Source organism: Harpia harpyja, chromosome 2 (assembly GCF_026419915.1).
Source record: "Harpia harpyja isolate bHarHar1 chromosome 2, bHarHar1 primary haplotype, whole genome shotgun sequence".
Classification (NCBI taxonomy): Eukaryota; Metazoa; Chordata; class Aves; order Accipitriformes; family Accipitridae; genus Harpia; species Harpia harpyja.
In genome coordinates, this window is record NC_068941.1 from 63183662 (window position 1) to 63200283 (window position 16622).

Here is a 16622-nt window from a genome sequence, read left to right on the forward strand (position 1 = left end):
GAAAAACTGAAAAGTCTTCTTGCAAAAGGATGTGAACCTGAAGAGCCAACAACTGAACTATTTATTGAACTGATGGAAAGATGCATTTTTTCCTAAAGGATAATCCAAAACAAGAAGCAGAGCAGCAAGCAGTTCTAACAGTCTCTTGACAAAAGGACTGTGAAGGAAACACCCAGGCTACCTTTCCTATCCACAGCATCAGGAAGACAGTTCCAGGGCAAGACTGATCTCCAAGAAACTAACCTTGGCACATTTTTAAACCCACCAAACGCTAGCCAGAGCATCGCTGCACATCTCCCCCAATGATCCAGAAGTGTTCAGTTGTCTACTGAGCAGATGGAGCTCTTGGAACATAGACTTTGGAATTCGTCTCCTCCACCCAAAACCCTTGTTTTCAACCACCTGGAGACTGAAGCTACATATTGAAGGTCAGAACCAAGGAAATCAGTGCAAGGCATAAAGCGGGACGAGCAGAATAGGTCCAAGTCCACAAGCTTCGCATAGGCCTAGCTAAAAGTAGCAGTCTTGTCCTTTGCCATGTTCTCTGTGATGAGATGATACAAGTATTTACCTATTTCCTTTGATCAAAACCTAAGCTCTTAGTGCAAGCAACAGATCTGAGCTGTTTAGAGAAGCTGGGGACAATTAGGTTCTAAGAAAGCTTGGCTTTCTTCAATGGCAGAAGAACAAACAAATGCCTGCATATTTATGCTCGGAGAGAATTAAGAAATGTGAACAGCATATCCATTCAGGAGCTTCACTCCAGCAATAGACATAAGTGTTTGGGGTCATAAATAGGCATATCATGGAAATTTTGCACAACCATAACTTGCAAGAGGAACATTTCCTCATTCAAATTCAAAAATTACCAAAGCAAATATTATTTCATGTCTATCACCATGGGACCAAATCTTAGAAGGCAGAGATCTTATTCAACATTGAGAAACAAACCACCACCACAAACGTGGCTCCTCCTCTCTCATCCCTCTCTGATTTTTAGCTCTTGTATTTGATAGACAAATACCTGCTGAAGGAAATGAAAGGCAGCAAAAAGACTTCTCCCATAAGAAACTTGTCCCCATGACTAGACTTGGCATGCTTTGCCAGTGCCTCAACCTTAAGCTAAGGCTCAAAGAAGACCATGCAAGAGGGAGGTATATGATTTTCATTGTTCTCTGCTCACTTTTGCTCTGCTGGGGATACATTATTTTGATCCTTTCTCCAGGTGGAGTGGGGCTAGAAAAAGGGCCGTCAGGAGAAACTGAGAGCTGCCAAAAGTATTCTCCCACCAAGGAATTCACCTGAGTTCAGCCCTGGATGTCTTGCTCAGGCATCAGATTTTGGTAAGGATTAGCACTGACATACCTTTAATTTAGCATACAGATGTCAAAATTATGCATCCTTGGCAAACAAAAGTGAGCCAAGAATGTGAAAAAAATCATACATCTCTGTCCAAGTCACTTGAAAATTGTTTATGTACGTTGGAGATTGAGGATATCAAAGCAATAAACTTTGTCATAAAACTATTCAAACTTCTCCCTCTTGTGAAGAGCATCCCTTCCATTTCTGTTAACTTCTTTAGCTTCCACAGTAACACGATGGTATACCTCAGGTATCCCCTTTGTAAGGTGTCTTGCTTAATATACTTCTGAAGTTAACTGTTTCATTGCTCAGTCTTCCCTACCTTCTTCCTCTAATGTCCATCAGTCTGAGTGGCTAAAGACGTAAGAGCAACCACAGTCTGTTAAACCTCTCTATGCTGTCTCTTGACAGCAGCCAGATGAAAACATAGGGCAGAACACAGAAAGTTTGGTCATCTCAAAGCCACAGCCTCACTGAAATGTCATCTTTTCATCAAGGTTTCCAAATTGTCCAAATTCATTAGAATCTTCTTCCACAGTATTTATTTTTTGCTAAGGTATCTGTTCTCTTTCATGAGAAACACCATCGGTGAGGTACAAATCTACAACCAAAGACACCTACATAGAATTATAACATGCAGAGACACAAGTTCCCATATGAATGTATTTGTGTGTGCATCAAATGCAAGATGCATTTTCTTTATTACTGCAGCTTGCTTTGGAAAAAACATTTCAACCCTAAACTTAATGCTTTGTGTATTCAGAGTGGCCTGATTTATTTCAATGGTAGACTGCTGTTCCATCAGTATTTCTGGAAAAAGAAAAAATTCTCTAACACTGAATATCAGTTTACACTAGAACACTGAATAACATTTAAGCCACCTTGTTTGTAGGAAAGAGGACCTAGAAAAGATCCTACTAAGCCCCAATTCAGCACCAGAAGAACTGAAGAAGTCTAAATTAAAAAACAAAACAAAACAAAAAAAAACCCAAAAAGCACCCAAAACCCCACAGTACAGAACTTGGGTCAGTCAATATAGGTAATTTACTAGAGGCTGAGCTGTGAAGGCAGAAATTATATCCCTTTGCTAAGGTTTTCAAAAAGTTTAACTCAAATGGTAAAGGAAGGTTTACTTTCCATGATCTTTTAATAAAGTCCTCCATAAAATATTTGGAAAGACAGACAAAACTGATTCTTGAACAGATTGCCTCCAACCAGCTGACTGCAAGGTCCCACTTCAACCCATTACCAACCATTTAACACAATTAAAGAATGGCCCTTCAACAAATGCCACAAATGGCAAATAAAGAAAGGATTTTGAAGATTCCAGGTTACATTATGCAAAAAGACAGAGCTCTCTCCCTCTTTCAAAGTGGCCGAGACCATCTGCCTGGTTATTCAGATAGCCCAAAAGACAGTCCAGTATTTGGACTTGACCTCAAACACACAAGGCCCTGAAGTCTGTCACTTACCTGCTCAAGCAGATTTTGTGCCATTTGGTTTATTAAAAAAAAAAAAACAAACCAACAAACAAAACCAAAACCCAAACCAAAACTGTTGGCAATGGTATCACCACCCAAAAATAATGTTGCTGAACGTGGGAGATGAGTTTGTGACACACAGCCTTTTGCAATCTGAACACCACACATTACTGCCCAGTGTCCCTCCAAGAAAATCCCTTGAGAAAGGGAGTCTCTTGACTACGAAATGAAACATCTTTAGCAATCAGGACACATGCTGCATATCCAAAATCTTTCCTGAAATATGTTACTTGATGTATGCAGCTTTCTGATAACTGGTACCATACAGACAAAAACTCCACAGTTTTTCAAGTTTCTCCACTTTATCACCCAGGCTTCTGGCATTTTTGTCTCTTCTTTCAAACCACATACAGATTTTTTTTTTAGCCAAATCAGTAGTTCTTTCCATAACTGGATAAATCACCAGTTTTCATCAATGTTTGTCACAAAAAGTGGCACTTTAATGAATCAGTATGTTAAATCCTTTCTGAGCTGACCAATTTCAAGTGAACGATACCTAGCTTTTTCTTAAGAGGCTTGGACAGCTTTGCTGGGATTGTCAAACTACAGTTATTATGTAAGTCTAATACATAAATCCAACCTCTTCAAGAAATTCTCCATACCCTTGACTATACACAGACATGCAACCCATCTGCCTTACTACCTTTCTTCACGTCATCCTTAGATGTGGATCAGGACTGGTAGTCCAAACTGGAGACAGTGCCAGCGGGTCGTCTGAGCAAGGCAGAAAGAGCTTACTCTGTACTGGGCAAGGAAGTGCACTCTTTGGGGGTGGGGGTGAATAGGATGAAAAGCACAGTTGCCAGTGAAGTATGGAGTATACATAAATACAGCTTGGCTACCCTAGGCAGGTTGCTCACGTACCAAGTGCATGCTATTTAACAGAGTGTGTACTGTCAACATCACAAAGGCAGATTGAATAACTAGTACAAGTAGATGGATATAACCTTTGGTTTGCATCCATAAAGTACTATTATATGCATTTTGAATTCAGAAACGTAGCAAATCATCAACTGCCTAAAGCCAGTGTTATTGGTTACCTTTACTGTATATATGCAATTGCTTGAATTAACAGAACACAACCTTTACCAGCGATGTAACGTTTTACTCAGTAATTACAACTTCCAGACATTTTACAGGATGTACCGAACTCAACTGTAATTACAAAAGAAAGAACACATGCAGAGAAATATTTAAATGTCTACACCTCACAAATCAAAATGACTTCCCCATACTAATATGGGGTAACCAAGACACAGAATGAAAAAGCCAATACACCAAAAAGCATGGCAGGGGACAGGGAGGGGGGCAAATACGTTTGATTAAAAGGCTGCATGGAAAAACATGTTTCAACTTTGAGATTGCCCTTTGAAAGTTCTACCACCGGTGAAAATCCTCACCGTTGACTTTCAGGTTTAATACAATTTGACAATAGCCAAAATGGTTTCAGCATTTTTCAAATGCTTCTGACATAGTTCTTCAGCATCTTTAATTTGAAGAGAAACTTACAAAAACCCCTTTATATTACATCACTTATACAACATTGCATATTTTTTTCTTCTATCTTCAGATCTGAAGCAGCTGCTCACAACATCAAAAGTTTTAAATATAGTCTAAATTTACATTACAAAAATCAAACATATGCTAGAGTGTGGAGCCGTATTCCACTATTTTAACAGACACCTTCTCCCCGTAACAGGCTATGAACACTGGCAATACAAGAATTTGACCAGGCTTACTGTTAGTATAACACTTATAAAAAGTAAATCGAGACCTTTTATTTTAATTGGTGGCTTTGATTTACATAGAAAAAAAAGCAATTGTCCTCAAGAGCCTCATGTAATATAGAACAATGTTCTGCCTATCTACTATAATCTGTTATAGTATCTGTCTGTGGTATTTAAAAAATGTACATCCTTTTCACATCATGCTTTGAATGTTTTCTTTAACTCCTTTTCAGAATGTGATGATTTAACTGGAAATTTTGCTTATCCACAGACATTTAAGCACCTTGAAGAATACGGACTAACATATTCACCAATGATTACAGTCCATTGCAAGAATTCTGTAGACCTTAGAACACACTTTTTTTTTTTTCCCCCATAACATTTTCAGTATGGTGCTTCAATCATTTTGTGGCTGAAAGAATCAATTCATTTTCTCTTTAACTCACGGCAGCTTCCTGTTTCCACATTTAAAATTACTCACCCTCCACTCACGAAATATATACCTCAAGAACAAAGTTCCAGACTGAGATTACACCATCACCCTTAGCAATAAGACTAAGTTTTCAGAGGGCAAATAGGTTTATAACTGCAAGACTGAACACTGTATTAGGAAACAGTTAAATGGAGGCACTGATTTTTCATTACAGGAAAAAAAAGATGAGTTTTTGCTGGGGGTGGGAGGGAAGAATCACCCAACTATCTGAATATTGCTAAAAGAAAGAGAATGTCATACTACATCATTTTATGCGTTCCAATCAAATATCACTTCTTACTGTTCTTTTCCTCTCCAATCACCGTTTCTTATTTCTGGCCACATTTTTCAGATTGTGTTCATCTTTTCCTATTGCCAAGTGCTCAACACCTTAGGTTTTTTTTCTTTCCTTGTATTCTTTTCTTTTTACCACACACTTTGTTATAGTTTCTTTTCTTTTGCTTCAGCAAAGCCTGATTGAATGCAGTTTCTATAGTCCATACAACCACTTAGAGCTCCTGGCACATTTTATTTTCCTCAAAGGACATGCATTTCAGAAATCTGACTATTGTGCTTTAAAGCCTGGATTCCCATTTCTTTTTATATGTAATAAAGATATAGTCTACTTTTGATCTTAATTATTTGTGTCTCACTTACAAGAAATGAAAAATTACTTATTTAAGCTATGCAACTCCTCTACAAAAAAAAAAATCTTTTTGGTACACCTCAACTTCTCATTTATATTAAGCAGGTAAACTGCAAAAGAGATGTTAGTTGTACTCTCTATTCAGAGCTAACAATAAGAACAGAAGCAGCACAATACTTAAGCTAGAGGAAAAAAAGCACACTCTCATTTTATATTCACTTCTGCAACGTAAGCCTTCAGGCATGCACAGAAGTTCAGTTTTTGTACAGGAATCAATATTAATCAATTGTTCTATTCTACCAAGCCAAAACACCTTAAGAACATACGACCATAAAATAAAATACTCTTCTTTCAAATCTTAAACAATATGCTTCTGTGGATTCTTTTGTAAGAAACACATCTAAATCAACTTTAGGAAAAGGATTACTTCATTGAGAATTTTCAAAAATTGCCACAATTTCAATACACAAAAGCCTAAAAACTCTTTGCAGGAAGCCTGTATTCAATGCACTCATCATTAGTAGAGGTACTTCCATAATGCATAATTTTTTCTTTGTTATGGAAAAAAAGTCTGCTAAAATGATAACAAATAAGGAGAACACAGAATTGCCATCAGTGTATTACCTAGACAAAACATACCTAAAACTCTTCCCCATACTCCCCCTTATCAAAGGGGGGCCAGTAAAAACCTCTCAATAAAAACTGAGTCTCAGGATACAGCTGAAAAAACTGCACCTGCCAGAATCAGAAAACTCTGGTAGTTTTGGCTAACATGACTTGTAGCTTTCAAAACAGCAATCACTATTGTCAACTATCAACAATGAAGTACAGTGCAAAATCCAGAGATCAAGAGTATTATCTAGCCCTGCTGTTAAAAACATAAGATGCTCATAATGGCTTCCTCCTCTAAAATTAAGAGTTATTAAAAAAAAACAGTAAAATCTGTGTGGGAATTCAAGGAAGGAGAAAAGCAGAGGCTAAAAAACCTTCAGCTTGAGTATGAGTCCCAGAGGATAAAGGATGCAACTTGTCCTTAAAAAAAAATATGTTCCCCTGTTCCCTAAGTCTCTGCTACTTCTAGACCAGAACACACAGCAAACAGTCTCTGTAATACAGTAGTCCACTAAAGTATTTACTACTACAATATGCTTAATAAATGCTTTGGAAAGTGGAGGGGTAGAGGGGGACCACATCAAATACTGAATTTCACAGTGTATAAAGGAGACAATTTAGACTTCAAATTGGTTCATGGGGGAAAGATGATCAACTTCAAAATTTTATAGAAAAAGAAATTCTACAGGAAAACATGTCTTATTAGTGTCCAGTCAACTTTGACTTAAAATATATTCAGATCACTCAGTGTATTGGAACATTAAGACAATTTTTTTCAAACATTGCAAGTTTTACAGAATTACGAGACATTGCACAACACATAAGCAATCGTTCACAAAGCAGAGAGCAGTAGTACTTCGAACACAATTTGAAAAAATAGAACCTGCAAGGCCAGTCTACAAAAATAAATTTTAAAAGACCACACCTTAATTGAAAAAATTCTAGAATATAACTTTGTTAGCTAAATCCTCACTCCTTTTCCTTAAAATCCTTTTCCTTAAAATCAATCTAAAGGAAACATTATGTAATAGCATTTGTGATAAAAAAAAATCCACTCCTCCACACTTTATAAGTTTTCTTTAATTTTGACGATTCTATCATGTAAATGTATTAGCTAAACATTTTCCCCAAAACCACTAAAACAAAAATAAACTAAGTACTGGACCCACATCACCTCAAGTTGTAGACCATAAATACAGTTAAGAAAAAAAGCAGTAAAAATGTCAAAACTGTTAAAAACAATCTGCAAGTTATAATATATATTAAAATTTAACAGCTTGGAATTGCTTTTCCTTTCCAACCTGACAGGCTCAATGAATCGCTATTTTCATTCAACTGCAAGACATGTAAACTTACAAGGTACTGCCAAAACCAGTCTGCCTGCCTTTTTGTGGTACATCACCATGCAGGTTGTTTTTGAAAATGGAACTGGGTCCTCAAACCATGCAACTGTTATGTACCCAAAAACATTCAAGTTCTGGCTTCTTAAATTTAACATATTGTGATGCTATAATCAATAACATTACTGGGAGACCAGGATCTGAATTTTATCTTGGAATACAAACAAAAGGTGCGTGAAAGGTATGCTTCTGACTCAGATAAGGAAATTAAGATCAGAATTCATACTAATTTCATCTCTGATAAATAAAAAAAATTTTAATAGGCTTTTGGAGCAGATGCCCTGTAGGAATATAAACTCATGCCACCTCTTAAACAAGACATGGGAACACTTCAGTATTGAGATAACATTTACTAACCTCTCAGTGAAATTTCTGCCCTGTAAAGTGCATATGAACACCACTCATTCATCAGCAGCTCCAGCATACAAACCACTTAGATCACATTGGCTATCTCCACTAACCTCCCCAGTAAGAACATTTTCCCAGTTTTACTTCTCTTCAGGTTTTTAAGATTTCTGGAATAACAGGTTTATTAAAGCATTTATTCAAATTCAAAATCCACATAAATATCCTAGGAAGAAGGAAAGAGGTTATGCATTATCAGATTCCAGTGCTCTTCATGAATAAGACTATCAGCAGACTGCATACTGAGATGAGATGAAATTTACATGGAAGGGTAAGGAGAAACATAATGATTTATAGTGTCCTAAAATATGCCTTATTTACTTGATACGATACACTTCCAAATTACCTTTAAACTGCATTTCAAATCATCAGGCTTAAATATACTAACTAGTTCTACAACAGGAGAAAACCAGATAAAGTAAGCCTTCTTTTGGATCAGCCATAATATGGCTAATATGCTACAAAGAAGCCGCCAATGAATAGGTATTATAGACAAGGGTACTAAAGAGACCCCTTCACCCACAATTACTGTATGTGAAGTCCCATCTGTAACTAAACTCTGGAATGTTTTTCTACTTAAAATGACCAGCATGCAAAGTGCTTTGCAGTTGTCAAAAGGCATGCTATTTCAAATTCTCATATTTCACTGGTAAGATACACTTGGTATGAAAAAAAAAAAAACCCAAACCCAAACATTCTAAAAAGCTTTTAGTCATACCTGGACATATTGGTCTCCACAATTATTATTTGCTGCAATGCTTATAATTTAATCTTAAATTTATTTTTGAAGACTTGTGTTTCATATCAACATTTCTTCTCTCAACAAGTCAGTCATTACTCAGCAGCTGGGTCACTACAAGGGTCTTATTACCACCTCTCACCCATGAACAATTCTCATTTTACTGAAATATGTTAAAGTGCATAAAGGATTTTCCTCAGAGTTATTTATGCAGTTATTTCACTTATATTTCAACTTGCATGATCAGTACTCATGGCCTTATTAATGACGACCAGGGCTCAAAGAATCTGGTACAACTTGGGTGCCTATGGCAGAAAGCCTTGAGGCTGATTATATACAGTGCTAGAATTGCACATTTCAAAGGTAGAAACTCTAAACACTTAGCTCAGGATTGCTGAGGACCACTGATAGAATTACTCTACTTTCCCAAACAAGCAAGGTGAATTCTTAAAAAATACAAGATAAGCAGTCTAGCATTCAGGTAACAGATAATGTCTAGAGGGAAATAAATTAAAAATACAATGTATTCATTTGTTTAATTATAAATAGTTCCGATACATTTTTTACTATTGTAACTTCCAACTATGTCTCCTACACCTTCTAGCAAAGGCCATATCTGGCAACACAGCCTATTAGAAGTATAAAAAGCCAAAAATGCCAGGTAACTTTTAATAAGCACTACCATAAATATCTCCCAGATTACATCTGAAGATACTTACAAATAAGAGAACAAGTGTCAAAGTAGGGAAAAAAGAACAAAATTAAAACAGAGGAAGTTCAGTGAAATCTCTACACAGTAATTTCTTCACAGTAACTTAACATACTCTGGCTAACGACATACAGCTGACTCCACTGAGTAGAAAAACCTTATTTTTCTGAAGTGCAGTTGGTAATCACAACAGTGGCAAAAAGCAGGTTTCCAGGTCATGGTACTTGAGAGAAGGCCAGCGCCTGTTTGAAAGAATTTATCTCATAGAAAAGAAAAACTGTGAAACAATCACACAGTTGAAATATTACAATTAGTTTAAGGTTGGCAGGTTCCACTGGAACAAACTCTTCCTAGCTAATCTTAATATCTCCCAAGAACCTTTAATGATATCTTGAAAGAAACTAAAGAAGTGCAAACTGACTGCAAAGGGACACAAATGGAAAAACTACGTGTGTTGTGTATTTTCAGGCAGCTATATTTGCCTAACTAAACCTCAAGTCTTAAGTTCTGAATTGCAGTAAATATACTCTGACAGACTCTCCTGTGTAATTTAAGTCAAGTAGCTTTTTAAAATTGATTTTGCCATGGAAATTTTTGTCTGCAAGTCTAGCGCTCTTCCAGAAACAGAAGCAGTGCTAAGTCCAGGAAGCCTACAGCAAAAGTAAGCAAGGTATGGTGCTGAGGTCACTGCAATTTCAGAAGCTTTTCAGCCCTTTACATGACTTCTTTTCAAAATGGTAGCAACCTGATTTCTTCTGCCAAGGCTATAGTATCTCCAAATCCACATGACGAACATCAGGATTCCGTTGCTGAAATAAAATTAAAAAAAAAAAAAAAAAACACACATTTTAATTGAAAATATTCAAACACATTTTTGCACATGGATACAACTAATGTATTTCTGGTACGATGTTGGCAACTAGGGATAACAAATCCCCTTTGCTGGTAACATAGGGAATACTTTAAAATGAGGAATAGCCTCAGCAAACATTGCCCATACTATAAGCAATTTTTTGAAGGCTACGTCATCTTTTTATTTGACAAATATTTTTCAACATCACAGATAAATTAGTTCTCATGCTTTATAAAGTATGAAGCAGCTCTCTTGATTTTAAAGACAGTTAGTTTTTATATAAAACTGTCCAAATAAATGTATATATATCTCACTTTAATAAAGTTTTAACAGACACTTTCCTGAATAAAGGATAAGATTGCTGAAATAATTTGCTCCATGACACTGAAGCTATTTATAAAGATTCAAAATACTGTTTCTCTTAAGAAATATGAATTTTCTGATATTGTAGAAATATGTTATCGTCATTACATGGATTGTGTAATCCACGAGAGGTTTACTGAAAGTCACCGACTTCAAAGTCATCCAGCATGTGAATCTGACTAGCATATTTAGTAAAGCATATTCAACAGCAACACAATCACTGAAATCCCTGCCTATACCAAAAAACAGTATTCATGTTTATAAAATAATTAGTCATGATCCTACTCCTCAAAAACCATGAAGAACTGGATCTGCTGGTGCAATTAAACTCAAAAATAATATTCTGATTTTTAAACAGCACCACTCTAGGGACAGAAACTAAAACTAGGATATTTATCAAGTATAATAAGCAAGGACAGACATGCTCTTGAGCACTGTCTCCTGATGATGACCAAAAAAGGCAGTCATGACAGGACTGTATTTGTCTGGCAGTCAGTATACTTATAGTTCTGTATTCATGCCAGAAAAGGTAAGATTAACAGCCACAATATAATTATAAAATTAAAAGTGGAAACAATCCTTTGTTGCATCAACCAAAGGATCTTTAAATCACAGAATGAAAAAAAACATAATTATAAGAAAGTTATGACGGGCTTAAAAATAAGTAAACACTGTACTGCTTCAAAAAGAGCAAAAAAATGTGGAATAAAGCCCTCATCACACACTGATATATTTGATACAATGCTAAGTACCAGATTTAAAAAAAAAAAAAAAAAATTGAAATTTGCTTCTTTACAGCCAAAACAGAATTCAACAGCCCGTAAATAACCTGACATTCTGAGAATACAGTAACAAAGACACAATCAGGTCTCATTTCACAAAAATATTGTCCTACAGTGGTATAAAATTGAACAAAATACATAACAAACAGATCAATGGCAAAGTAAGGGTTTGCTACTGGTCAGAACTTAATTAATGATACTATAGTAAGAAAATTTGCATTAGGATTATTGACCTCCTCCCCTCTCCCACATTTACAAACAAAATCCCAAAAAGTAGATGCAGTCATATTGTTTAAAGTATACCAGCGAATAAGGACTCCCTAATAAGCAGCTAAATTTTACCTTTAGGTCCTTCTCAAGTCTGTCTACTTCAGCTCCCAGTGTGTCAATGATATTCTCACCATGCTTAAGCATGAAGGCTTCTAATTCTTCAAGAGTTTTCACTTGTTGAATTTCCTAGGAAGAAATCAATTTTAAGAGGCTGAGATGAGGGAAAGAAAAGAAACGAAGAGGGTCCTGACATATTTCAAGTGGGGAAAAAAAAACAACCAAACAAACAAAAAAAACCCTCCCAAAAAAACAAACACCAAACACTTTTCAGCTTTTGCCATTTCCTTTCAAAATGTCATCTGTTCTTACATCTCATAGACACAGAAGAGTAGCATCTATTCAATGAAAACAGCTGGCTTACCATTACACCTGCACTTGATATAAAGCCTTCTCTCTAATGGATTTCCTCCTGCACTTGATATAAAATCACCTTCTATCTTTAATGGATTTTCTGCTTTATTTTCCAAGTAAGTTTAGAGAATTTCTTTCATTTTCTAGAAGTTTCTGGGGTATCCCTTGCTGACAGCAAGGCAAAGCAGGGTACCCCATGTATTCTTTCCTCATTTTCATACATTCTTGCTATTCCATTACACTGCTTACTCTGGGCGTCACATTATCAACTCATCTGAAAATCCACAAGGATTACTACGAATTCTGCTGTAAATACGGCTCCTCCATAATATCACAAAACTCACAAGATACTTGTTAGGAACTCAGACTAGGAGACCCACAGCATACAAGACTGAAGGAATGATGTTAAGGAAGACAAGATGCTACTATGCTCCTCCCTCCAAAAAAACCACAGACATCAGAAACACAGGTATTACAGCATTGTCATGAGCTTTCCCTAGAGGTCTCACACCAAGTTGGCCAGAAGCCATTTGCCCTGTAGTATCTCAGCCACAGTTTAGGCGATACAGCTGCAGTATGTTTAGAACAAATAGGTTACTGCTAATAGAGTAATTATTAAATAGCTAATTCTTCTTGTGTATATAACTACAACACAAGATCAATTTCTTCCCTCCCTCCCCATTACTCTAAAACTGAGGAGGAATAATGTAATTGAGAGAACTTAAAAGATATTCCAACCACAATAATCCATGACTATGACCACAGCAAGTCTAACAAGAAAAAGAAGTGAGATTAATCTGAATGACAGAATTTCAACAAATATTTCACAACTTTAGAAAGAGTAATGTTGATAGCAGTGCCAGCTGAATGAGCTAGTTATTTGAAAAACTATAGATCAAAAGGCAAGCACTATGTCTGCCCTTGACTTCGTGTGGCTGAGTCCTGCTAAAAGCGGCTATCTTTCAACCATGGTTTTATAGCTGACACGAGGTTACTACATGAAACTACAATGACCTGTGTAAGAAAACAGTTGCCAACCTAGAAACAATCAGGAAGAACTTTCCCAACAATACTAGTTGGAAGAACCAGGGAAGGCTGTATGCAATCGCCAAAGGGAATAGTGGGTAAAGAAAAAAAGCTAACAAAACCTTCGAAAAGAAAAGTAGCATATTAAACAGCTACAATAGCAAAGCAACTGAGACTTGGCAATATAAAACCAAGCAAACCTGCAGTGCCTCAGTTGTACAAAGCTGATGGCACTCTTCGTCTCAAAAATGTATTAAATTGAAATCCGACACATGAACAGATCACTTACTGCACTACATATATAACATACATACATTCTTATTTTGACGTTAAAGGGCGGTACTTTTTAAAAACTGGGACACTGACTAATGGTTTAAAAAATTGAAGTAATTTAAATGTAAACTCAGATAACTTCTAAGTAGCGTTTAACAGACAGACATAAAATGCAGACATCTGACATCTACTTTTCATTTTGAAAGCGCAGCAGAGAAAGAAATCTTGTAGGTACACAAGCAAACGTATATAGGCAAGTTACTGATGAAAGCAGGTAAGCAAGCAAAACATTTTGCCAACTTAAAACTCTCCTCGTAATTTAGACAATTTAGTCTTTACTTCATAGCTTTGCCATGTAGAATCCAGCTGAAAGCAGTTTTGCATTTCTATATTGAAGAGAGGGATTAAGAAAAGCTACTCTGAACAACACTAAAATCAGAGACAGACACTTACTTAAGGATGGTTAATTGTTAAACACTGTCAAAATGCTAAGTCATGTGATGCAAGCAATCCATATTCAAGCCTAGTCTGAATGGCAAAATCTGTAAACTGTAACACTGCATCTCCAGCACCCAAGGCAAATGGCTTTGCCAAAACAGATGATTATTCTCAGGTGACAGGCTTCCAGTTTTAACTAGGAATCTTGTAATTCAGTAAAAATTTATTGGAATAACTATGTTCTCATCAAAATTATTTTGGACAAATTTGTATTTTCTAACAAAAAATTGAATTAAAAAAAAAGATCGGTCCTCCTCCTACCCAGGCCCTACTCAGCCCAGAAGTGGCTCCATTTCAGCAGCACATAATATGATTCCATGTACAGATATTTAACACACTAACACAAAGTAGAAACATCTGCAATCCTTGAAAATTAAGAATTGGAATATATGTCACCTACTTGAAAATCTTGGGTTTAGACATACTCGAAATTGGAAAGTAAATATCAAATACTGGAAGTTACAAAATCATTTTTTAAACATACTTGTAGCAGCTGTTCAATGTCTTGTTTTTCCAGGTAAGAACGAGTAACAACCCGTCCATCAAAGTCTACTTCTGCCTTGAATCTCACTTTGCTCATTCCCATGTCTGTGGCTTTAACATCATGAATTGCTCTGAAACACATAATTTTTTAAAAAAATGTAGAACAACATAAAACAAACAACTAGCTAGTTCGACTTCCGATATTAACAATATCGTCACAGTAAAATGACCCTGTAATTTTAAAAGGCCACTGCCTTTGACTAACATATCCTCATTTTGCCACCACACTCTTCATTAAATACTGATTTATATTTAACTGGTTATACCACTTCCACAGGTATCCGCTACACCAAAACATCTATAAATAGCTCACTGTAATAAAAGACAGACTACAAGAAGCATTGCAGATTTAGAACTAGACCAATAGTATAAAAAAAAAAACAAACAAACATCACACAATAGAATGTGAGAACTTCCCTAGTCTGAGTTAAACTTTTAAGTTCAACTTACTTGCTACTACACAAAAGTTTTTGTGCATGTACATATACATGACACGGTAACAATCTTTAAGGACCCTCAGTTCTGAGGTAAGAAACAATAATCTATTGTCAATTACTGAAAGCACACATTGCAATTATCAAAGTGCCCTTTCCTAGATAACTACAATTTGTAAAGGCATGGCCTTTTGGAGAATTTTCTATCAAAGTTATATTTGATATAAGAAAGTTACGGATACTGTGTTTGGAACTCATTTTTGATCGTATTGAATTATTGATCACAACTAGTCACAATACAGCTGTTTGCAAATGCTGAACATACATATTTATTTAAAGGTTCCTAATAAATACTAGAACATGAATGTTGCAATATGTTTATCTTTTGGTCCTTTGAAAACTTCTGTTTTTCCATAGCATAGTTTTGTTCCAGTTTGTTAGATAAACTCCGTGATGTGTGAATATAAGTAATAAACAAAAAGCCCTCTATTTTTCAGGGATAATAAGGTATGAAGCAAACTCAGGACCCAGACATATTGTGGTACATTTCAACAGTGGAATGAATATAAAATAAAATAACAAAATAAAATACTCTAGGTTTTTTTCTGATTAGATTAACAGAAACTTAGTTTATCTTTAAGGCTAAGTAGAATTTAAAGTAGCCACTGCAGAGTAAGTTTCCACATTTTTCCATCAAGGCCAGGAAAAAAAAAAGTGGATACTAAAATATGGGACATAAATCACAGAGAAGTTCCAAATTTTTGAAACTATTTCTTCTGACATTTCCAAAGCAAAACAAGTATCTGAGGTCAACTATAAAATATTCCAAGGAATTCAGTTTTATTAACAGAAAAATGCAATCTTCATAATTTTTAAAATTCTAACACAAAATTTAGATTCAGCAATAAAGCTCACTTGATGGAAAGTTACTAAACTTTTTTTCCCCATTCATTTTACTAAGTTGTGCGTTTTCACAGCATCTTTAAATTCAGCATGCCCTTTGTCTTAAGCAAATTTACTCTTCCCAACTAGAAATGTTTCTTCTCATCTGAATGTTTATAAATCTGAACTAACTTCACAGGCGGTGCAGGAAGAAAGTGGAAGGCATATCTTTCAGAAGTAGCCTGCTAGAGTGAACAGCCGACAAAGAACAGGAAGCCGAAATTTAAGATGAACAGTCACAGGAAATCTTTATGGAATATTTCTTGTAATACTCAGGGTGGAAGAGAGGTAAGCACATTAAAAAAGAAATAGAACATGCACCAAATATAGAAACACCAAAAAATACATCTTAGTAAACATTTAAGCAAATTAAAAGAACTATCAGCTTACTGGTAGCAATAAAGAATTTCCAGCTCCAATTAAATTTACACAGCTATTCTGTGGGAAGCTACCAAATCATAACAGTATTAACTGGAGTAACCTAACTGGCATCAAACTACCTCCTCACACAAAGGGTATTTAGGGTAACGGATGTGGTCCAATGAGGGTTACTGAAGAGAATTTGAATCCATGTGATTCAAAAATGTTGAAGAAGTATCAAGTGCCTATCAGAG

The 16622-nt window shown here is 35.8% G+C and overlaps 1 protein-coding gene across 3 annotated transcripts in view; it reads right to left on the reverse strand.

The window, feature by feature from the left end:
* Nucleotides 1-3987: 3987 nt before the first annotated feature.
* SLC30A9 (solute carrier family 30 member 9) overlaps nucleotides 3988-16622 on the reverse strand; it is a 43195-nt gene continuing 30560 nt past the window's right edge. Inside the window, exons 16-18 of one of the 3 annotated variants that reach the window (XM_052780163.1) lie at nucleotides 14574-14703; nucleotides 11954-12067; nucleotides 3988-10422 (exon numbers count right to left, since the gene is read on the reverse strand). In XM_052780163.1, coding sequence (XP_052636123.1) covers nucleotides 10378-10422; nucleotides 11954-12067; nucleotides 14574-14703 — 289 coding nt within the window. In that variant the 3' untranslated portion in view covers nucleotides 3988-10377. Of the gene's footprint in view, nucleotides 10423-11953; nucleotides 12068-14573; nucleotides 14704-16622 lie in introns of those variants that run through there. The other 2 variants (XR_008234143.1, XR_008234144.1) reach the window with 2 other exon arrangements.